This window comes from Pollachius pollachius, assembly GCF_949987615.1.
Source record: "Pollachius pollachius genome assembly, chromosome: 4".
NCBI classification, from domain to species: Eukaryota; Metazoa; Chordata; class Actinopteri; order Gadiformes; family Gadidae; genus Pollachius; species Pollachius pollachius.
This window is the reverse complement of record NC_136937.1, coordinates 14,769,176-14,793,367: the sequence shown is the minus strand read 5'-3', so window position 1 is coordinate 14,793,367 and position 24,192 is coordinate 14,769,176. Positions and strand designations below refer to the sequence as shown.

The window sequence follows — 24,192 nt, the reverse complement described above, 5'->3', positions numbered from 1 at the left end:
GTGCAACATGCTTTTATACAATTGTTTTTATTGCATTTATTCTTAATCAAGAAATTGTGAGAAAATATTCCGTGGCTTCTATTTTTAAGTTATGAGTCTCAGTGATGGATTGCAGAGGAATGCCTCCACCCCCCCCCCCCCCCAAGCTCTCTCTTATAAAAAACCAAGCCGTCCAGACATCCAGACATTAATTCTTCACAATCACTGGAGGAGAAGCAACCCTCCTTATAAATAGCCTTTTTGTGAAGTCATGCAGTTGCAACAGCCTCCTGTCATGTTCTTGCCGAGGTTCAGGGGCATCAATTGGTGTCTTATCTCTTCCAAATCTGACTTGTTGTCTTGATGTTCCTCCAACCCAGAGCACTGCACAAAATCAGTGTTGTCTGGATGTTCCCCAAACCCAGTGAACTACATACAATGCCCTGACTGCTCTGCACTGCACAACTCACCTCAGGCCTTGCTAACTTCTACTCCATGATTTAAACATGAGCCCGGAGCAAAGAAGGCTTTCCCATTGCCAGGGGAATGAAAGGTCGGTATTTTGGTCCCACAAAACTGAGGCTGACGATGTCCGGGTTTAAGGCCTGGCCCACTCTAGACACACACTTATTTTGACCATTCAAAGCATTCAAACTAGGAGTGTCCTGTATGACAGAGCCTACATAATTAATGATCAATACAGAAGTTGTTTTGGCAATACTATGATTGACTAGAATGACTAACGTGCGCTTAAGCAAGGTTTAATGCCGAGGTGCTGGAAAACCTGGAATTTATGGAACGTGACCTGATCATGATAATACCCAGTACTGAAATATACTTGAAGATGAAAAGTTTTATAAAAGTAGAGTGAAATAACTATTTGGATTCTCCTATTTTTTTCATTGGGTAAGCAAAGAAAAAAAAAACATTTTGAAAGAACGTGCTACGTTTGGTAAATATACCTCACATTAGAGTGTCATGAGCATCCCAAATATAAAACGTTTCTCTCGAAACCCGACTACATCTTCTATGCGTCTGCACAGAGGTAGGAGCTCTCAGTGAGATGATAAGTGCTGCCTCAGAAGACCCTGCCCATGTTTAATCAAGACACTGTGAGCAGGTGTGCTGTCATATCAGGTCAGGGCGAATCAGAGTGTGTGTGTGTCTGTGCGTCTGTGCGCGTGTGTATCGTTCTGCTGTCTCTAGACAGCAGAGTCTCAGTCTGGGTCTGGCTGGACGTGGAATCCATTGCTTGTCAGGGAGGGCTATACTTGATTATTTAGGTTTAAGCGTGCGGGTTCTTCCACCCATTCATATAAATGTGTGTGTGTGTGGTAGGGGGGGGTGGGTTTGGGGGCTACTTTTGGGGAGCAATGTTCACAAAATGTTCAGAATAGGTATGCTGGGTCTCTGGGAATGTGCTTGGCCACGGCTGCAGTGGAGAGACTTCCAGGCTCTTGTTAGATTGTAGATACGGCCGGCAACCTCTCCCCTGCCAATCAGTTGTGTTCCTGGACCCAGTTCTGTAACGCGATCCCCCCCACAGGTCTGGCTGTGTTTTCTGTTTCAGTCGAAAACACTTTTGTTCCCTACCGAGCTGTAACAGTTTGAATGGTTTCAGAGCACTATGTTGTTTAACACCCCATCCCTGGGTCATCTTTGGATCACTTTAATGCAAGTCATGGGGTTTTTCTCTGCTTGTAACTTTGGTTACTTAGTTATGCAAGGTTTGAAAAGTTATGCAAGTTATGCAATGGAGGGAAACCTAGTGGAAATGCAGTGATTTTTGTTTTTTATTTCACCTCGTCGCGTTCTATCTGAGCACAGAAACTGAACGGTAATCGTTTATATTTCAAAAAGCGACGTTCACCACAACCCACATCTTGTTCCTGAGGATTATCACGAAGAACAATTCAAAACATTTGTTTTTAATTGGCACAGACCTCCTGCCATGGAGGTGTTTCAGTGCCTGGACACACGCAGCAGCAGCAGCAGCAGCAACAATGACAAACAATGAAAGAATTCATTTCCAGTTCACTTGTGTGAAGGAATTTCACCTATTTATGCAGTCTGGTGAGGGCATGCCCCTTTTCATCTGGTCACATGATCAAAACCAAAACATCGACAAATGGAAGATAAAGCCAAACCATTAGCAATTGTAAGGTTGTTCTTGTATATATTAGAAGGTTTTGGTTTATTCTCTAGGTGTATGTTTTAAAGTAACACATTACAGCTTATGCAAAACAGATACTTGACTCTGACTTTGACTGCATAACAATTCATTTTTTAGGATTCATTTTCCGCCAATCACAAAGTATGCTAGCCTGTGTTGCTTTGCAACCATTATGCTTTCATGAGGAAATATACTGTTTTGCAGAAGATGGATCTTGATTGACTCGTAAAATATAAACAATGAATTGCGGCCTCTCTCGGCTTATCACTTAAATAGGCAACTCTACTGTGGAGCTGAAAGGCATCATTTTAGTTTATCATCTGTCGTTGCTATCAAGCACTTTGTGGAGATCCAGGAGATGCAAGCCATTCCATAGAGCCAGGGGCTTCATTCTGGCCCTCCGCAGGACCCCTGGTCTAAAAGGTTGTTGTCTCCGTTCCAGAGAAGTGATACTGATTGACACGACTTCGGCATAAAGTCACATGAGGATAGTTCACTCAGGTCAACCAGAAACAGTTGTATTATGATACCCTTAAATATAATGACATTTCCTGAGCTGTTTTGGTGCCCGAGGAAGGGTTGTAAGACTTGGTTTTTAGTTAGACAATATAATGTTTAGGCTAACACAATTGAGCTGTGTGATGCGTGTCAGTCCTTGGTCAGTCAGGAGTCGTGATTCTGGAGACCTTCGGAGGAGGGTCTGTGTTCTGCTTTGGTTGATTATGTTACACACACACACACACACACACACGAACACACACACACACACACACACACACACACACACACACACACTTCTCTCCTCTCCCTCAATATCTCTATCTCTGTCTCTCTCCCTCTCTCGCTCTCCTTCTTTCTGTATGTCTCTCTCTCTGTCTCTCTCACTCCAGCACACATACAGATCTGCACTCTGACATACTTTCATCCAGTGGTATGACTTCTGTGTGCTCCATTGTAGACTCTACCAGTATTACCCCCCACCCCCAGGGTACCCTACTTTACCCAGTTCCCCCGGCTGCTGGGCTAAGCAGGATTACCTTCGCTTGTGTACAAACACGCGCACACACGCCACACACACGCAAACACACATATACAAGCATGCAGGCACACATATACAGGCATGCAGGCACACACACATGCACGCACGCACGCACGCACACACGCACACACACACACACACACACACACACACACACACACATGCAGGCACTCATATACAGGCATGCAGACACACACACACAAACATAAACACACAAGAAAATATGTCTATTGCCACATGCACATTATTATACTTGGAATGCAGCCACACACACCCACCCACACAAACAGAAACACACACACACATCCCCCCACTATAAAATTGTCTGTGTCTAATTAATGTGTGGATTATGGTCTGTGTCCTGTCTGTCCTCGACAGCTGTTTCCAGGGTTTACATGATCTGGGTTACATCCCGACACAGAAAACACCTATCAGACCGAGCCTTCGGCGTGTGCTTTCTGACTCATTGAAAGCTTTTCACAGGAATTTTACATTCAACCTGATTGGTCAGCTCATATTGCCCGAAGGAATTCCTTTATGTGGCCACACGTTGTTAAATGTGCCCTATTTTTATCAAAGAATGATTACATAAAGAAAGTGTTTCTATTCTCAGCCCTGAATATGTTATCTCAGCCTGTGTTGGGGTTATTTTTCCGTTCCCTAAAACAGCATTATGAGGACTATGCTGTAGAGCTCAACGCATACCGATAACAGCATGAGACGCAATCCAGCAAAGTCCCAATTGGCTTTCAACTCGCTATTATGGGATTTTCATCCAATTTCTTAGATGTGTGGGTACAAGATAAAATAAAGTTACAAAGGCTTTAACATGCTAGAATATTCAAAAGAGTACATTTTTAGAAACTGATTTTATTATGAATGACGTGGGTTGCTGAAGTGCATTCCGTTGGTCTCTGTGTCAGTATGTTACAGGACTATGGTCTAGCTTGATGTATTAAAGGGATATTAATGCTGAGAGGGACAGTAAACCTTCTGGAGTAGGAGAGCTCTAATCTGGCAGTCTGGAGGAGAGACAGCACATTTTTCCTCTTGGGGCTTGTCTGTTTTTGTGTGTGTGTGTGTGTGTGTGTGTGTGTGTGTGTGTGTGTGTGTGTGTGTGTGTGTGTGTGTGTGTGTGTGTGTGTGTGTGGGTGGGTGGGTGGGTGGGTGGGTGGGTGGGTGGGTGGGTGGGTGGGTGTGTGTGTGTGGATACATGTTTACATATCTTAACAGAAGGGGTTAAGAGCTCTGTGTGTGTGTGTGTAGTTGTGTGTGTGTGTGTGTGTGTGTGTGTGTGTGTGTGTGTATTTATGTGTGTCTTTAATTGGCTGGGTGGGTGGGGTAGGGTCTGAGTATCTGAGTATCGCTCTGGACAGATGAAAGCCATGTTGGACGTTATAATGGCATGGATTGAAGTTGTTTGGCTCTTAAATGATTCTGGCTGATCGCTGGTGGTTGAACTCTGTCAGGCTCTCTCTAAACAGGAGGCTGATGGGAACAAAGACAGGGCTAACCAGCCGCTCCGTGCACAAGACAAAGGGAAGTGGCCCTGGGCTTGTTTAGAAATGGATCCAATTAAAGCAGGAACAGCCCAGGCTGCCTCTTCACTCCCTATCTCCTGTTTACATGAGGCGCATACAAGAAGGGAAACACACCGTCAGCCAATAGGGAGACTTCTCTTAGTGTGTGTGTGTGTGTGTGTGTGTGTGTGTGTGTGTGTGTGTGGCAACATGGCTGCCTGGGTAGGTACACATTACTTCACAGGGCATAACCACCACACCTTGATGAAGTTATGGCGTTTATACGTTCGGATCACTGATCACAAAACAAGGGCATCGGTTCAGAGAGGAAGAGGGAGCGATGGAGGAATGGAAGGGAAGGGGGGGGGGTGATGGCAGCTAAGCAAAGGAGGGAGGCGGATGGGGGAGTGGGAGAAGTGAAGGGAGATAAGGGGTAGGATGAGGAGGAAGCCGAGCGAGAGAAGGAGAGGGAAGTGAGTACCAGGGACTGAGCTGGAGGGAGGCAGTTGGCCGCCGCCCCCCTCCCCGTCTCTTGCTGGTGTTGCTCGGCCTGCCGAGGAGCCGCAGCAACAGGCATGCCGAGGAGGAGCGTGATGGAGAGGTCTAGCCGCAGACGTTGCCGTGGAAACTAGACACTTTGTTGTCAGGATGGCTACATGTTTTTGTCTAATCGTCGTTGTTATGGTTTACAAATATTGGACGTTATGCAATAGTGCTATGGCCGTGGGAGGATGTTTTTCTTCTAATGTTTCTAACATATTTGTGTGTTTGTCTGGAAGTGTCACATAACCAGATGTACCATAAAACACTTTGACTGCCGAAGGACCGGGGATAACATAGAAGAGAGAAGAAGTCCGCTATATTAGGCAAAGATCAAGTTCTTCTGAAAATGGACTTTCAATGGTCTTGATGTCAGGAAAACATTTCCTCCCAAGAGTGCATCCTATTGTATTCACAAATAACTCAAAGGAGCATCCTTGCAAACTTTCACTTCATCTTTGCAGATCTGCAAAACAAAGTGAAGTTTGTGTGTGTGTCTTTGTGTGTGTGTGTGTGTGTGTGTGTGTGTGTGTGTGTGTGTGTGTGTGTGTGAACGCTGAAATGTTAACGTGCACAAAATGCCTCGGCCCATTGTTCCAGAAGAACCACCAGATCTAGTAAAGGAGTATTGCACCCCAAGCCGAGCCCTGGCTATTAATAGGAGCAGGAAGGCTATTTGTGTCAGCAGGAAGCCTTGCCAAGTCTATTTTCTTCCTGAGCCCTTCAGCAAACAGCCTATCCCGGAGTCACACCGGGGACGTTACGACTCGAAGCAGTGCTTCGCTGACTCCATTCTGAAAGATTGCATTTTTCAATGCATGCAGGTTTAACCAATAAGCATATTCAGTGTTCTAACAATAGACCGCGGACCACAGGGGACCCGGACACTGGAGACCATATCGGTCAGCTACACAATGTTCTGCACTACGGTACAACTCATCTCAGATACCTAGTTCACACCCTCAACCGCACCAAGGAAACAGCCACTACACTATACGATATATATCTGCAATGAAGTGGCCCTCTGATGATACAGCATCCCCGTTCCCCCAAAAATACCCTCACAGGAAGTATTATTGTAATACATCTCAAACGAGAGGGATCTTGTTTCGGTCTAGCGGAACACAAAGAGGATCTAGCTAATGGTGGTGTGGTGTGAGTTGGGTTGCGATAGTAGCTGGTAAGAGATGACCTGGATGTGCACCACTGTTCTCTTTGTTTGGCCTTCACTCTGCACTTTGTAGTTTAAAACACAGCATCCTTCCTCTAGGGGACAAAAGTCTGCTCTTTGTTAGACATGGAAATTGGGGGAATTGAGAGCAGAATTGTGAACAATTCTGCTCTCTCTTTCGCAGTTTCCGGGCCTGTAAACTAGGGTGCCTGTGTGTGTGTGTGTGTGTGTGTGTGTGTGTGTGTGTGTGTGTGTGTGTGTGTGTGTGTGTGTGTGTGTGTGTGCGCGCGCAGAATTTTGTGTGTGAGTGGCTGGAGGGGGCAGTAACCAGCTCCAGTTCGGATTCTAGCAAAAGGGAACCATTGTTTGGGGATATTCGAGCATCTGCTTTGTTGCAGATAAGCGGCATTGAAGTCACCAACTGTTGCTGATCAAAAGACTCTCACTGTAGATCTCTCTCTCTCTCTCTCTCTCTCTCTCTCTCTCTCTCTCGCTGTGTGTCCTGTCTACTTTCTTTGTTGTATTCCCTCGTTTTGTTCTTTTTCCTCCCTCTCCTTTCTAACCACAACGTTTACCTTTTAGCATTCAGCGACGGCTCTCTGTCCTTTCATCTCGCCCGCCCATTCATCGTTCTCCTCCGCTTGTGCTGATTCGTCCTTCGTCTGTGCCGCTAATACACCGTCTGAACAGAGGACGGAAACATAAACACACAATCCCCCTTGTGTATGAAAGAGATATGATGTGCATGTGAACTCAATATTGAGACCAGGAACAAGACTGTTGTGTCATTTGACTTGGGTATTTGTTTTATTTTCCCACAAGCTTCATTTTTAATGTTGGTCTTTATTAAACTGGTGTAACATTGTAACATTCCTCATAAATACTTATTACTGAATGAAATCCCAAGAAGCACGGAGAGAAACTTACGATTCAGTCCACAGATGTTTCTCTTTCTCTGGCAAAGCAACATCACCTTTATCACCATTGAAGCTCGATGAAGAACTGTTGGTCCTCCATGTACCCCAATGTGTTGTGTACAGCTCCATGAGTCTTGCACTCGAGAAGCTGTTGCTCTTGTCTCTCCGTCATAAAGGCTGTGGTACCTTCATCTCTGGTCTCTCTGTCTGAACGATTGTGGTACTTTCATCTCTGGTCTGTCCTTCATAAACGCTGTGGTACCTTCATCTCTGGTCTCTCCATCGGAAAGGCTGTGGTACTTTCATCTCTGGTCTCTCCATCTGTGGTACCTTCATCTCTGGTCTCTCCATCATAAAGGCTGTGGTACCTTCATATCTGGTCTCTCCATCAGTGGTACCTACATCTCTTGTCTCTTCGTCTGAAAGGGTGTGGTACCTTCATCTCTGGTCTCTCAATCTGTGGTACCTTAATCTCTGGTTTCACCGTCTGTGGTACCTTCATCTCTTGTCTCTCCTTCTAAACGGCTGTGATACCTTAATCTCTTGTCTCTGTCTGAAAGGCTGTGGTACCTTCGTCTCTGGTCTCTCCATCTATGGTACCTTCATCTCTGGTCTAAAAGCATGTGGTACCTTCATCTCTGGTCTCTCCGTCTGAAAGGGTGTGTGACCTTCAACTCTTGTATCTCCGTCTGTGGTACCTTCATCTCTGGTCTCTCCATCTGTGGTACTTTCATCTCTTGTCCCTCCTTCTAAATGGCTGTGGTATCTTACCTCTTGTCTCTCCTTCTGAACGGCTGTGGTACCTTACCTCTTGTCTCTCCTTCTGAACGGCTGTGGTACCTTCATTGAAGGAGCCCGTTGGAGAACCCTGGTGTTCTCTTCAGGAACATTCCTTTGTTAAGTGCGAGCCGGTTTATGTAAATAGCTGTGGTATTCAGGCCCTTGCATGAATCCGTTTGCACACAACAGCTCTTGACTCACTGTGGAGTGAAAAGCTGTGTGTTATGCATGGGAACACCAGTGTCGAGGCACTGGTTTAATCTGTTATTTATGAATGTTTTTTTATTGCGGGCCGTGTGACTCAGGTTTCGCAGAACAGGCGAGTGAGGTTTGATCAGAGTTGTTATGAATTCAGTGGAAAATATACACAAGGAGATCTGGAGTATCAAGGACTACCACGGTTAATGAGATTAAATAGATTTTTAATGACTTGGGTTGAAACTAGTTAAAATGTAGGGCTTACTCATAGTTTTTTCTCAATGTATCTCGATACAATTTCAATCAACAAGACATCAATCAAGATATATTAGTACTTTATTTTAATACGCATTGATTTAGCACTAAATCAATACAAATATATCTACTTTGTAGGAGTTATGTATTCATTTGGAACTTGCTGCTTCAGCCTTTCCAGGATGCAATTAAATAGCGACTAGCGGTGCCTCACACAACACAGATTGATTCGGTCTCATTTAGAAAGGGAAAACAGTGGAGTCTGGAACACAAATGTTTTTCTATCGATATAGATCTCCCCGAGTACTCTAAATCTACAAACACGCTGCCTGCTGATGGAGGGCTCGCTGTGTCCCGCTCCCAGGACTGTTGTTCTTGGGAGGGGCCCTGGAAGAACAGCCTCTGGAACTCCGTCGCAAATAAGGAAAAAGTCTTTGAGTAGAGAAAATAACGAAGGCCGCTTCTTGTGTAATGGGATGACACATGAATGTGCAGTTCTTTTGGCTTTCTTCTGACTCAGGAATTTGGAGGAAATTATTTAAAAAGGGAACAAAGAAAACTCTATTTACAGAAGTATAGCGAAATGGACACCAAAATACATGTTTATATTGCATAGCACTTTAATGACATAGTGATACCATCTATTTCACAAATTACAGGAAATTGTTCCTGAAGACCAACTTGGAAATATTTCTGTTCCTCCCAATTTCAGTCTCTTTCTGTTTTTCACTCTCTCCTGCCCAGGATATATTTTTGCACTGTTGCATCATTGTCGTAGACTCGTAGCCATTATTTCCAACAATAACCCCCTAATTCACACACCTCTTCACTCCCCTTTGCTCCTCCTGTGTTCCATTGTGTTGTTGTGGGCACTGCTGAACAGGAAACACTTGAAGGTCCTTATCAGGCGGCTCTCGGTGTGTCTCGATGAGTGTCCGGCTAGTGACGAGAACGGGAACCGACCAATCCCAAGCGGCCCCACCCTGAGCCCACTGTAAACACCCTTATCGTAGACGTCGTTATCTCAGATCAGAGGCGGAGAGAGGCTGCAGCCTTTTGGGTTGAAGGTGGCCCTAAACGTACAAAGGGATTAGTACGACCCTCACCTTGGGGCCAGGTCTCCATGGCCCTGAATGACCCCGTGCATTAGAAAAATATTTGAAAAAGTTGTGCAAAAATCGACTAATCTCGAGACATCCAGTAAGCCTTGATGAAGCCAGAGTTCAGGAGTTGTGTGACACATGGATTAGTCATTTATTTGCTTAAAGAAACTATTTCTTCATATTAAATGTGGGACTTTTTCACCGGAAGAAAAAGCTTGTGACTTATGAGGCATAGAGGTCATAACCATTCCTGATAATAACATGCAATACTATTATTAAAACACAGGGCTGACGTAATATGTTTTATGAAGTGTTGGATAATAGATGCGTTTGAATAGCGTGAATGAAAGGGGTGTTTCGATCAGTATTAAAGGGGTTGAAGTAGTGCTTAATATTGTTTAAAAGAACTGCCCCTATAATGAAATGTGTGTGAGAGAACACAGAATGAAAAAGCTCTCAAGCGTTGTGTTGTCGCTTCACGCTGCGGTTGAACTGGCTGTCACCAGGCTCCTCGTCATCATTGTCCACGGCGATGTTACCAGCTGTGAAGGGAGAACAGGAGCAGGGCTGGTTTCTGCTCTACTTAAACCTGTCTGTTGGAATAAGGTCCATAACCATGACGTGTGCCTCTAGGCTGGAGTCTTGGTGCAGTAGGGGTAGAAATGTCCAGCGAGCTTCGTAGCAATAGTGGGAATTTAGTTTGGGTTCTGAGTGAGATGTGATGTGTCTGAACAACCCATTAGGGCTAGCGTCTTGAGCCACTTTTTTGCTAATGCCATGTTGAATCCTATTGTGAGAACATAAATGAAGAGAGAAGTGGTGAAAGCCCGGGTTGCTGAGTGTACGGCCTTCTAGGATGCACCTATTCTGGGATGGTGTGCTGGCCTTGGCCGGGCTGCCACCTCAGCCTTCTCCTCATGTTTCACCACGTTCTAATCATAGTGATAGACTCTGTACTGGCCTCACAATCTCTGCTGTGCTACTCCTGCATGTGCTGCGTTTGGGCAGGAAACGCACACGCAAACCCAGTCGTACACACACGCGCACACACATAAACACACACACGCATGGGCACACGCACACGCATGTGCACACACACACACAAGCATGTGCACACACACACACACACACACACCCACACGCACACACAAGCACAAACACACATATTCTCGCTCATGCACACACACACACACACACACTCATGCACAAACACACACACACACGCTCATGCACAACCACACAAACACGCTCATGCACACACACACACACACACACACACAATGACAAGACACACACAAAATGATTTCCTTCTGATGCTGACCTTTTTCTGCTCTGGCTCGCGCGGCAATCTTAACATGATCACGGTGTCTTGGCTCACATTTTTTCCATCTCCCGATGGGTATCCTATTCGCCGATGTTGCTGCTTCTATATTGAGTAGATACGCTTCCTAGCGTGGCTTCTGCGATGATTATCCTCTTACACTAGAGGTCATTACGCATAGTTTCTTTGCAAGAGGTATGCCAAACAATCATGCATTAATTCTGTATCGCACTGCATTGTTTAATTCTGTATCGCACTGCATTGCCAGTAGACAACTGAATCGCAGTTGTCTCCTGGTGTCGGGTCATGGGGTTCATTCGTTGACTCCTTCCTCACCTTTCTATCTTGTTTCCATGACCTTTGACCCCTGCAGCGCAACACCCTCCCTAGCTTCTAATGGGAGGGAGATTGGCTTTTCTTCTTCCCTTTTCTTTCTTAAATAGCCTGCCGTTATTTTTCCACCAGCCGTGCGAAAACAAATCACAGCGATAGCGGTTGCATCTATCATGCAGCTGAGGCTATTTGCATCTACGGGCTGGCCCCAAACCGCCCCGACATAACTTACAGTACGACAAGGCCGCTATTCCAGGGAGCCGGGGAGTGGAGCCCTGCGTCACGGGCAGGTCAGTAGGCCAACGGGTCAGATCTCACATCGCTTGGCCTAATATGTCCACAGAGAGCTTTGTCTGGGTTTCCCCTTCCTGCAGGATGAGTGTGTGAGAAGGTGACAGTTTACTGACCTGCATGGGTTCAGATCCCCCCCTGCTCATACCGATGGCGTTACATGGGAGAATGAACTGTGAGGTTTCTGAATGTCAGCCGGATAAGATTAATCAAGCAATACCGATGTCTGTGTTTCTCTCTCGGGTGAACATTATAAGACAAGTAGGCTTATTGCACCGATGATCTGTGCACAAACTCTCATTCGATTGGGTATCTTGACGCCATCTTGTTTTCCAGTGTTGGGTTCACAACAGCAACAAAATGGATAAAACACCATAAAAGCGCTTGCATGTCTGGTTTAGAGACATAATAAACCATTCTAGCCAAGATGGTTGCCATAAGGTTTGTTTTATAGTCACGGTTTTTGCTGTTCATGGTTTGGCCGCAACGATTTACGGTCTGTGGTAGCGCGATTCGTTTTTTTCCCAACACTGATGAGTTTTCAATGTGTTGGTAAGGTGGACAAGGCTGGACACTGCATTAAAAACTGTACTGTGGTTGTGTTGCAGCTCTAAGACTGCAGATCGGTCAGGCTTTGCCGTCGTGTAAGCCTAACAGCTGGGCTTTCTCTAGCCGAGCTGGCTGTCAACATACACATCAAGACTCATTAGTTTGTTGTTTCCACCCCTTGCCCGTCTCCATGCACTTGCCCATTTAGATTATCCCTGTGTGAGCGGTTTACAAGCTCGCGTTTGCACTTCCGTACGGTTGTAAATGTGCCTTCGCAAAGTGTGTGCGTGCGTCTCCATGCTACATGTGTTGTACATCAACGTGTAACCTTATAGTGGGGCGTTGTTGTTTTATCGCCACGGCACACGTTTTGCATATGCACATTCATAAATGCATTCATTGTTGTTTGGCGTTTAGTCATCACCGTGTCTTGTGTCGAGGTGTGTGTACATTTTGGTGTGTACACATTGTGGTGAGTTAGTCATGCATGTCCTACACAAGCTCCTTGTTTCATTATGTGTCATCTTGCAAAGCAAAACAATGTTCATGGTCCCATCGATCCCCATTATTATCACAATGACAACAGGCCTTCTTTCTCCGAACACTTATTATGGGTCTGCTCCTGCTCTGTTCCAGTTCAGGGGTAGCACACTGGTGAGGATAGGTCTTTTAGCTGTGCCCTGGTGCATAAAGGAGCAGAGTCTTTTGTTGTTCTGAGCTTGAGATAAGATCTGTGTTTGCTTTTTCATGAATGCTTTTTTTTTCCATTATCAACATTTTATACAGGTCAAGATCAAATTAATTGAATCTTTCCTTTGTTGCTCTTTTTTCCTTCTTGGCTTTTCTGTCCCCAATCCCTGTCTCTCTCTCTCCATCTCTGTCTCTGTCTCTTCCTAACTCACCTCTCCCCTCTCCAAAATACCTCCCTCTCCTCACCTCCCCACACTCACCTCTCTCTCCTTCCCTCTCCGACATCTCTCTCTCCAACATCCAACATACCTCTCCCGCTACCTCTCCCCCTCCTCTCTCTCCCTCTCTCTCTCTCGCCCCCCTCCCCCCTCTCCCCCTCCCCAGGTCAACGAGTGGAACAAGAATGACGAGCGTCTGCTGGTGTCCGTGGAGCACGGTGAGGTGGAGAAGGTGGCGTCGCTGCTGGCCAAGAAGGGAGCCAGCCCCGTCAAACTGGACAGCGAGGGCAAGTCTGCGTAAGTCCCCCACACCACCCGGCCCTGACCTCTATAGGCTACTGGCTGTTAACACCACCCAGCCCTGACCTCTATAGGCTACTGGCTGTTAACACCACCCAGCCCTGACCTCTATAGGCTACTGGCTGTTAACACCACCCAGCCCTGACCTCTATAGGCTACTGGCTGTATACACCACCCAGCCCTGACCTCTGTAGGCTACTGGCTGTTAACACCACCCAGCCCTGACCTCTGTAGGCTACTGGCTGTATACACCACCCAGCCCTGACCTCTATAGGCTACTGGCTGTTAACACCACCCAGCCCTGACCTCTATAGGCTACTGGCTGTTAACACCACCCAGCCCTGACCTCTATAGGCTACTGGCTGTTAACATCACCCAGCCCTGAGTCTGTCCTCTGTTGGCTACTGGCTGTTTACACCATCAGATGCACCACCTAATGGGTATTTCCATAGAAATCATGCTGTGGCATGCATTTCTTTTGTAGTGTTATTCGTAGCCCTGAATCAAATATACTCCCAAAGTGCTTCACAGGTTACATTCCTCAACAAGGAAACAAACAATGAATCAATTATTACTATGATTAATAAATAATCACCAGCTTAATCCAACTTGCAAAGCAATCGTTGCTTAACAGCCAAGAGTATATTGCAGATTTCTCACACCTATGAATGAATGATATTAGGATTAGTTAAAACCTCCACCTCCCTCTGTGCTCCTTCCTCTGTGCACCGATGGCTGCGTTGCTGTCTGGCAGCAGCCCAGGCCCAGGCTGTTTCTCAGGCCCCAACAGACGCATGACGTCGGTTTCATGGCACGCCGCTTTAATTCCTCTTTACGGCTTCAGAGCGAGTGTGGTCCCCAGAGGAGCGCCAGGACACATTAAACCGTACGCCGCTTCCTCTCCCCCACCGGGCAATGAAGCGACACTCAGCGGGGCACCGGCGTTATGTCCGGGCCTTGTGTCCGGCCGCACGCTAACCAGTCCGTCTAGTAGCTGGTTAGGTTCTACGTTCAATGGAAGATGTACAAAAGAGGGCTTTAGTAGTCGGCTGTTGACTGACTAAAGCATTTCAGTTAAAAGATCATCTTCCGCAAATTCTTTCATGGATGTCTTAACAGGTTTTTAACAAAAAGTGTTGCTGTAGTTGTGATTGCCTAAGGAACACAATATTGGGATTGTATGTTTGTGTCTTTAAATGTAATATTATTTAAGTTGTCATAGCTTTATACTCTACCGGTCATGGATCCAAAGGAGAAGGAACCGATGAAGGGTTGGGTTATAATTCCCCGTCCAGCTGCACAATGGAGCCAACAGTGCAATTTGCCAGTAGGCTCATTAAGCAGGGTGTGAAGAACAAAAAAAAAAAAAGTGTTGTTTATTGAATGGAGACTTTACGTACTGGCTGCTAAATAGTCCCGTACCAGTCCGTTGAGTCACTCAGGAGGAGCCCATGGTGTAGCATAGGCAACTGTTGTGTGTTGTCTAATTACTTCCCTCATTAAAATGTTTTTAATATGGAACAGGGCGGCCCTGTTCCAAGGCCATCTGTAGCCCACCACAATCCCACCGAGCGGCCTAATTAGCAGCATTGTTTTAACAACAGCGAGGGGCTTTAGAACAACACATTCTTAGAAAAGACAACGAAGAGTCGGAAAAGGAGACTTGAGAATGGAATTAGGATTGCTGCGTTGTGTCATGCAAAAAGAAGCTCTTACTGCTACTTTCACTTTATGGCGCTCACTTCTCTATAAGGCCGAGCCAACAGAGGAATGCTGGGTGTATTATTTTAATGACAACGTAAATTCTTCCTGAACTCTCTGAGATCATCCCGTCAGGGGTGGAATGTACGTCTGGGAGCCTAACGTGTGCAATCATGTGTGTTCAAACACCTGATTGCGGCCCAATAAAAAGGTGTTGAAGGTGATGTTAAAAACAGTAAAAACACCAACAGAACATTCTTTCTCTGGACACTTTTCGGAAGCAAAAACTTTGTGTTTCTCAGCTATTCAGACCAATCAGCTCTTTGTTTCCAGAACAACAGGCCTTTATAGGTCCTGTGCAGCCCACCTCAGGTTGGTGAGTCAGCACTAGTCAGCGGCAGGGTGTCTGAGGGGGGATGACTTGGTGACTATAAATGCGTGAGCAGAGACTCCAGCCCAGGCTGAACCCCCCCACCCTTCTGTTCCGCGGTGCAGTCGTTTAGTTAGTGATACTTATTATAAATATTTGTTATCTTAAGTTTGATTCCTTGGAATCAGCATGTGTGTTCATTCTATGGCAACGCATGTATTCTTGGAGGACTGTTTTTCATGACTCCAGTGCATTTTATGAACCCACTTTACGCAGCTCCACTGTGTAAGTGCGGTCTACAGTAAAACACACTCATTTTCCACGGCAGCGTGTAAAATCCCCCTTTATGCTCGTTCTCTAGCGCTGCTGTCTCCTTATGAGGACCACAATGATGCCAGCGTGACACGCTGGATCTCTATGACTAGACTTTCATGATGACCTCTCAGAAGAGCCTTCTCCAGGCCACTGAGATCACAAAAGTCCAGCCGTAGGATCATCAGATGAGCTTGAGTAACACAAGCTCCCTAAGAGCTACTACTGTTCTACAGGAGTCAGAGGGGAAGGTTTAAATGGACAGGCCAGACCGCTGATGACCCAGACCCACTGTTAATAGCTGACCTCTACACTCTTGTCACACAACCCAGGGACTTCAATGTGTCCCCAAGTGTGTGCTTAAATGTAGCATCTCGTGCACACACACACAGACACACACACGCAGACACACAGACACACAGACACACACACACAGTCACACAGACACACACACCGACACACCAACACAGACACACACACACACACACACACACACACACACACACACACACACAGGCCCTCTCTTTGCACAAGTTGTTCCTATCCTTGACCCTCTGTTGCTGTGCGACTAGGTAGCAAAGACACACACATATGCACACACACACACACACACACACACACCTTTGTAAAGAGCGATGGATGTGTGGGTGCTGAATGTCAGCCTCGGTACTTCCACGACTCTTTTCGTCTCAACACAAAAGGGGCGTGTATAGCTTTCCTACAGTGCTACAATTAAACTGAATGGCGCTCGTGTGTTGTCTGTCTGTCTGTGTGTGTGTGTGTGTGTGTGTGTGTGTGTGTGTGTGTGTGTGTGTGTGTGTGTGTGTGTGACTGAATTGGACATGTTCACAACATAAGGTCCTTTGGTTTGATCTCCGGCAACCTCAGATTATCTCTGAACGGCTTGCCTTGAGTTTATGGGCAACACCGTCCTGTTACTTGGACAACTTACAAACATAATTGTTGTTAATGTTTTGTCGTTCTTTCATTGTGTGTGTGTCTGTGTGTGTGTGTGTGTGTGTGTGTGTGTGTGTGTGTGGGTGCGTGTAGTCTCCATGTAGCGGCGATGCGAGGACTGACCGACTGTCTATCAGTGATCCTGGCCCACGGAGCCGACCTGTCCATCACAGATGCTGCAGGTATGTACTGAACATTATCATTATCATCATGAGTTTGATTATAATTATTATTAAAGTTAGGGCAGGCAATTTTGAGCAACCAGCAAGAGCAAACTAAATTTAGTATCCAACCGAAAAAATCCCATACCTCCTTTCAGACCTCCCTCCAAGCCACTCCCCCAAAACCTGACTAGCTCGCTAGCTTTAGCAACCGATCTCCCTAGCCTACTGGAAGACACTATGCAGTGAGTGCACGTAGAGAGTGTGCAAAGGTAGGTAGGTAGACCGGTAAGCCATTCAATAGTTTCCTTTGGGGCAAATGAAATGATTGGACGAGCTTATAGAGCTCGTAAGTCCGCCCCTTCCGGTAGACCCCCATGGGACCTTTAAGTTCGTGATATATGAATGGGTTTCAATGGAGAGAAAGTAATTATTTTCTGGTCCCAGTCTTTGTATGCCCTGGATTACACATATGTTGTTTGTGGATTTAAATGATGATTTTTCATGTCAAGAGTTTGACTGTTTATTGTACAATTGTTCAGTTAAAGGCTGTAGAGAAAACACAATGAGAAAGACTGCATGTCTTGTATGTGCCGTCACGCTCCCTGCGACTGGCGTGGACAAGACCGACAATCTCCCCATCGGCATAACTGAAACTCTCCACATGCCCCGGTTTTATAATGGTTTTCACCTCTTTCGATGCTGTTATCCTCCCCTTGGAAAAGAGCGGTGAAGTGGAGCAGAGAGATTGCCATGTCTGTACCAGAGTGGTGGTGACGTTTATCATTCGCGTTGAGAGCAGCGAGGGGCTGTAGTTCACGAAGTGGCCTCACTCAAAACCTAACATTATCAAACTTCCTCACAAATATTTTTGTTTTCTTTGCATGAAAAATTATAATTTAAATCCACAAACAACATATGTGTAGTCCAGGGGATATATTTTACGATCTCAGCGGTCCCATTGGTGTCTACCGGAAGGGGCCTGCATGCCACTTATCTTTTTTTCCTTTTATTTCCTTTTTTTTCAAATTATTTGATTTATTGGTCGGGATGTAAAGAGAATTTCGACACAAAAAATGCTTCTAAAACAGATTGCCTACACTAGCTTTAATGTTAAGAACATCTGACTCTTTTAAATTGTGCCCATACACCTTAAAGTGATTCAACAACACACGGTTGAGTATTGCTGGGTATTACACAACAGAGACTCTGCACAAGCTTCCGTCAGGCTTTCAAATCAACAGCCATGTGTCTAGGCCTGTTCGCCTCGCATCACCGGGTTTCACTGGGAAAGTGTTGTATCTGGGCGTATCCAGGGAGTGTCTGTGGTGAACTACCACCTTGGTAATGTTCACACCTGTATTTAGGGGTTTTCTTGTAAATTGCAATAAAAAAATGACTTTATTCTGCTTTATTGAAAAGTATGCCATTTGACAACCATGGTCAGCTGATATGGCGTGGGTTGGATTGTGTGTATTGTATTGATTGAGTGTTGCACATTAGAATTTCCAAATCTAGTCCAGTTTCAGAACAGATTTTCAGAACAGAAGAGCGCTGCTTACTGTTTGAGGGAGAATCGTTTTTTTCTAGATTTAAATGGGAAATGCATTAGGGCCCTTAAGATTTGCAAGATTCTTCTGCACTCTGGAAGACCCAATACGTTTCTGAAAGAAAAAAATAATTGTACTTCCTTTGTTTTCTCTTAGGCTTCAGTGCTTTACATCTCGCTGCCAAAAACAACCATTCTGAGTGTGCCAAGAAGCTGGTCCAGGTAGTGTTATCCTGCTGCTGGAGGGACATAAGACAGAATAACTTGAACTCCTACATGTTTAATCTACATTAGTGTATAGGACTGTGAATACAACAGTAGAAAGACTATGTTCAGTGGGTCAGGTTTAGGCTTGGACCAGGTACCACAAACGATTCTGCATTTCTGGGAAGCAATACATAATCCAACGTTAATTATGACTTGCTTTAATAGAAATACATTCAACAAACGATATGTTAGTTATTTGTGAAAGCCATTTTATTGTAAATATGAAGAACAAGAGAAGTTTCTGGTTCATTGGGGAGTTGGTTAAGAGAGGCTTCATGGAAACAGAGAACTCTGTCACGTTAATGGAAGATGTCTTGAGTTCTAAGTGATTTATAAGATGTTTCACATCCCCAAACAATCAAAGTACACACACACACACACAGACAGACACACACACACACACACACACACACACACACACACACACACACACACACACACACACACACACACACGCACACACACACACCCCACCCACACAGACACACACACACACTTTTCTCAGATATTTTATCACACAGCATAGCATCATATAAAAAGCAGAACCTGTTGAACCCGTTGTGAACGATTATATCTCATGAATTGAAATTCCATGTGATGAGGATAACCCCCCCCGAGCGAACGTACTCCCAAGTTTCTACTCTGTGTTCCCTCTACTTTATAACACTGCCTTTCTCCTGCAGAGCAAATGTTCAGTGGAGGCGGTGGACGGTTCTGGGAGGACTGCGCTGCACTATGCAGGTATGAATTCACAAACACGCCATTATTACAATCATCACAACACATGAGACGTCCAGTTCTCCTTGTTATTCTTCCGAAGCAAGCCGATGCCGTGAACTAGACCAGGGCTGCTGTATTCTCCACACCACAAATGTCTTGTTTGACTCTGCGTCGTGTATGTTAGATGCATCACTAAGCGATGCATGCATCGCCGTATTGATCTGCTCCTCAGCTGCCAGTGGGAGCGCTCAGACCGTGCAGCTGCTGTGTGAACACCGGAGTCCCGTCAACCTCAGAGATGCGGTATGTACTCCAGCACCCGCCCACGCTGTCCGTCACGCTGCCGCTCGCGTCCTGAAGGATTTTCAGGCGTAAAGTAAACCCATTACATGGTCTCTGCCGGTGGATTATCACATCTACCGGTGGATATTCAGCATCTCCATGAGCATCCGGCCACAGTGTGAACCCTTTGGGAGGCAGGGGAATTGAAACGAATAACAGAACATTCACCATGAATGCTTAACGTAATGAATTGAGGTAGCAGTGATTGGATCGCTAGTCACCGTGCTTAAGGCACCGTGCCACGATGGCACCGTGCCACGATGCCTACGCTAGATATGATTAGTAATTGTTTTGCAGACTGCATTGAGGTAGACGGCTGAAAACACAATCCATTGTGTTTCTGATGTTTTTTAATGGTACTTTACCTCAGAATGAGTCGAAAACGTGTTTTTTGTTGATGTTGGCAGAAGAGATATAACATTGAAGAGATATTATTCAGCTTCGAATGGAACGGTCAAAATCACGGACGCTGCAAAGTGTGTTCAATTGATTTTGGAAACAACAGATTCAGAGCAGGGTCGGATCCGAGTAGAACCCTCACATGTTAGGGACCACCAAAGGGCCAATTGAAGCGGCTCACTGCAGAAGGAAAAGTTCAGTTCAGTTTCAAAACATGCAGGCGCTTGATTATTTATTATGATTATTTGTGTGCTACGAATTATCTTTTGGACCTTCCAGGGCAATCGATCTGTCGTGTAGAACAGATTTATACCTGGAGTCTACTCCTCCTTAAACATGTGAAGAGAGTCTCCCCAAGCAGAGGCAGAAAGACTGCAAACTGAAACATGGAGAAGTCGATAATGTCCGTATCCCCAAATAGGTGCGGTATTCAGGGATACGGATATTCTTCTCAGAAGTACAAGAACAACTGTTCTTACTCAAATGTACTGTTATTCGTTTTAAGAAGATATGTGCGTGTCTGTGTTTGTGTGTGTGTGTGTGTGTATGTGTGTGTGTTCGTGTGTGTGTGTGTGTGTGTGTGTGTGTGTGTGTGTGTGTGTGTGTGTGTGTGATTGCATGTGTGTGTGCGTATTTGTGTGTGTGTGCCGGTGTGAGTGTGTGTGTATGTGTATGAGCGTGAGTGTGTGTGTGTGTTTGTGTGTGTGTGTGTGGGGTCAGTGTACTGTGGGAACTCGGTGCTCAGCCACAGACATGTGGTTTCCAGTGGAGAGCCGTCCATGCCTGTGGTTTCTGCCCAACGGGTGTGAGGCAGAAAAGGAAAGGGGGGAAATAAATGAAATTCTATCAAATTGAAAAAAGGAAAGCAAATTCTTTTATTTATTTATTTTGAACTTGAATTGTAATACAGACGCACACGACGAACAAACGCAGACGCCCGCCACACACACACACTCACAGAGACGCTGTGACACTGAAACGCTCAAGGGGAGCCGTGGAAGGAACATCGGATGTTTTAAATCATGTTTCAACTCCATGACTGCGGGTTGATCATTGACCAAGATCTGCTTCTGCGTGTGTGTGTGTTTGTGTTTGTTTGTGTGTGTGTGCGTGTGTGTGTGTGGGTGTGTGTGTGTGTGTGTGTGTGTGTGCATGTGAATGCGACGTCTGTGCTATAGAATGACCAATTCTCTCCACACAATCTGTTGTGCACGTGTGAGTGTGCATGCGTGTGTGAGCGCATGTATGTGTGAATATAACATCTGTGCTATAGAATGACATTTTTTCCACACAAAATGGGTTTTACATAATGTGTGTGTGTGTATGTGTGTGTGTGTGCCAGAGAGGGTTCATGTGTGGCACGGTGCAAGCTGATATCTGGGTACACACCCGGGCAGTGGTTCGTCTGGCTGGAGTGCCGGCGGTTAGTTGACATGTCGATAGAGAACTGCAGAAAACATCTGGAACACATTTCTCCAACATCCAGCCTGTATAGTCTGTCGTCTGCAGTCTGAACACTGTAGTCTATAGTCTATAATCTATATTCTGTAGTCTATAGTACATAGTAAATGCTATGTTGTCTGCAGTCTATAGTCTAAAGTCTATTATCTATATCCTGTAGTCTATAGTATATGGGCTGTAGTCTGTAGTCTATAGTCTATACTATAGACTATAGATTACAGACCATTTACTTTATACTATAGATTCTAAAGTATATAGTAAGTGGTTTGTAGTCTGTATTCTATCGTCTATAGTAAATGGTCTGTAGTCTACAGTATATAGTATATTGTCTGGAGTCTATAGTCTATAATATAAAGTATATGGTCTATAGTCTATAGTATATGGTCTGTAGTCTATAGTCAATACTATGGACTACAGACCATATACTATAGACTCTATAGTATATGGTCTGTAGTCTATAGTATATAGTATATGGTCTATAGTCTATTATCTATATTCTGTAGTTTAAAGTCTAGTATCTATATTCTGTAGTCAAAAGTCTAGTAGCTATATTCTGTAGTCTAAAGTCTATCATCTTTATTCTGTAGTCTATAGTCTATTATCTATATTCTTTAGTTTATAGTCTATAGTCTATTATCTATAGTCTAAAGTCTGTAATCTATTGTCTATCATCTACAGACAGGAGGGTGAGGGGGAAAGGCCAGCTTCTCAGCACCAGGCGATCACGTCTGTAAAGCGTACTTGACTTAAGTAAACACAAACAGCCAAAGAGAAGAGAGCATTTGTGTCTCTACAGTGTCTCGCCCATAATGGGATACAAACAGCATTCATGGTGTTGTTTTCCTTTTAAAGTGGCGCTTAGCATTATCCCCAGACTACAGACCATCGAGTAGGGGCAAGCTGTCCTTGAGTCATTATGATTGAGTTTGTTCAAGATACTGAGAGTAATTAATCAAAGCTTAGTGTCTTAATTGTCTGTTTTTGTGCCATGATTTAAGTGAGACTACACAGCTGGGACATATTTTAACAATTCATATGAAACAACAGAATCCAACCAACCATCCATCCTTAATGCTAGTCCACTACTATAATCCTGCTGAAACCCTTCAGTGGTCCGACCGTCCGTCCACACCGTGATCCATCACCCCTCTCAGAGCCTCTCCCCCTGTGGAGAAGTTCAGCGAGAGCATTCGGTTCCAACAAGGTTTAGTTATGCAAACAACCCGGGAAGAAAGTAAAAGGAGAAGTCTCTTTCAGGGTCTGAACTCTGCAGAGAGCGAGTGGCCCTCTGGCCGGGGGGCCGCGGGCCAGGGGCTGCTGAAGTCTTCACCAGCGCTCCCCCCAGACCACAACATTGCTCTGTACCGCGAGACCCGTGGCTTGCCCAGCCATGTCGTATAAAACGCTAAGCCGCGCTGACATGTTTTACTGGGGCGCTCGGGCCACTTTGAATGTTAACGACGGTGGTGTTGGTTTGAAAAGTAGCCGGCGTTCGGGACGACGAACCGTGCATGGGAAACACTGGGAGAAGTGACGTTGGGTCCATTCCTGGGACATCTTAACTTGATTTATTTAGCCGAATGGCCGTAATTGTTTTCATTCGTCTCTCAGCGTTTATTATCCACTCGTTGCTTAATGACACAACTCGAGACTGACACGCATATCCTGTTTTTCTGGGCACACGTCTGTCCTGTGGACGTGGACGCCTGCTTCCTTATGTGTGTGCAGTCTGAGTTCTATGACCACACAGGGACATTGCCCTGCTACTGCAGCCATCATTTGTCCGTCTGTCACATTGACCTGCAAGACCTGTGTGTGAGAGAGTTTTTTCCTGTGTGTGTGTGTGTGCGTGTGTGTTAGTGTGTGTGTGGGGGAGTGTTGGAGAATGGGTTTATGAGTGACGAGGAAGAGTGAAGAGGAAGTGAGGATTGTCAGGGGGTAAGTTTCTGAATGAGTGAGGCAAAGTGTGTGTGTGTGTGTGTGTGCGCGTGTGTGTTTATGTGTGTGTGTGTGTGTGCGTGTTTGTTAGTGTGAAGGGGGTTGTTAGAAATGGGTTTGTGAGTGACAAGAGGAAGTGAGGGGTGTCAGGGGGATAGTTTCTGAATTCTGAATGAGTGAGGTAAAGTGTGTGTGTGCGTGTGTGTGTCCCCACCCAGTTGGTATTAGATGACCATGTTGTTTTCCATAGCATTCATTCCTTTTTATTGTGGAAGAACCCCCCCAAAGACGGACTTCCCAACTCCCTGTCATACTGAATGTGTGTGATCCCAGTCCTATGTCCTGATGTGTTAGTGTGTGTTCCCCCCCTGCAGGATGGCTTCAGCCCACTGCTGTTATCAGTCCAACACGGCCATACTGAGGCCTGCGCCGCTCTGCTGGACTGCAGCGCTGACATCACTGCATCTGATAACAATGGCAGGTATGATATGAAGCCAATTCAAATACGCCCACCCTCACACTCAGACACACACAGGCAGGCACCACCTATAGGCACAGATCCCTCCCCACACAAGCATTCACACGGTGACTACCCAGTCACTTAGCAGGCACCACTGTTCCCAAAGCCACTCACAAGT

At 45.5% G+C, this 24,192-nt stretch overlaps 1 protein-coding gene across 1 annotated transcript in view; it reads left to right on the top strand.

Moving 5' to 3' along the window:
* Window positions 1-24,192, top strand: part of rai14 (retinoic acid induced 14) — a 38,948-nt gene that overhangs the window by 3,422 nt on the left and 11,334 nt on the right. Inside the window, exons 3-8 of the mRNA XM_079734668.1 lie at window positions 13,244-13,374; window positions 16,811-16,899; window positions 18,585-18,649; window positions 19,378-19,435; window positions 19,647-19,717; window positions 23,929-24,035. Of these exons, the coding sequence (XP_079590794.1) occupies window positions 13,244-13,374; window positions 16,811-16,899; window positions 18,585-18,649; window positions 19,378-19,435; window positions 19,647-19,717; window positions 23,929-24,035 (521 nt within the window). The remainder of the gene's footprint in view (window positions 1-13,243; window positions 13,375-16,810; window positions 16,900-18,584; window positions 18,650-19,377; window positions 19,436-19,646; window positions 19,718-23,928; window positions 24,036-24,192) is intronic.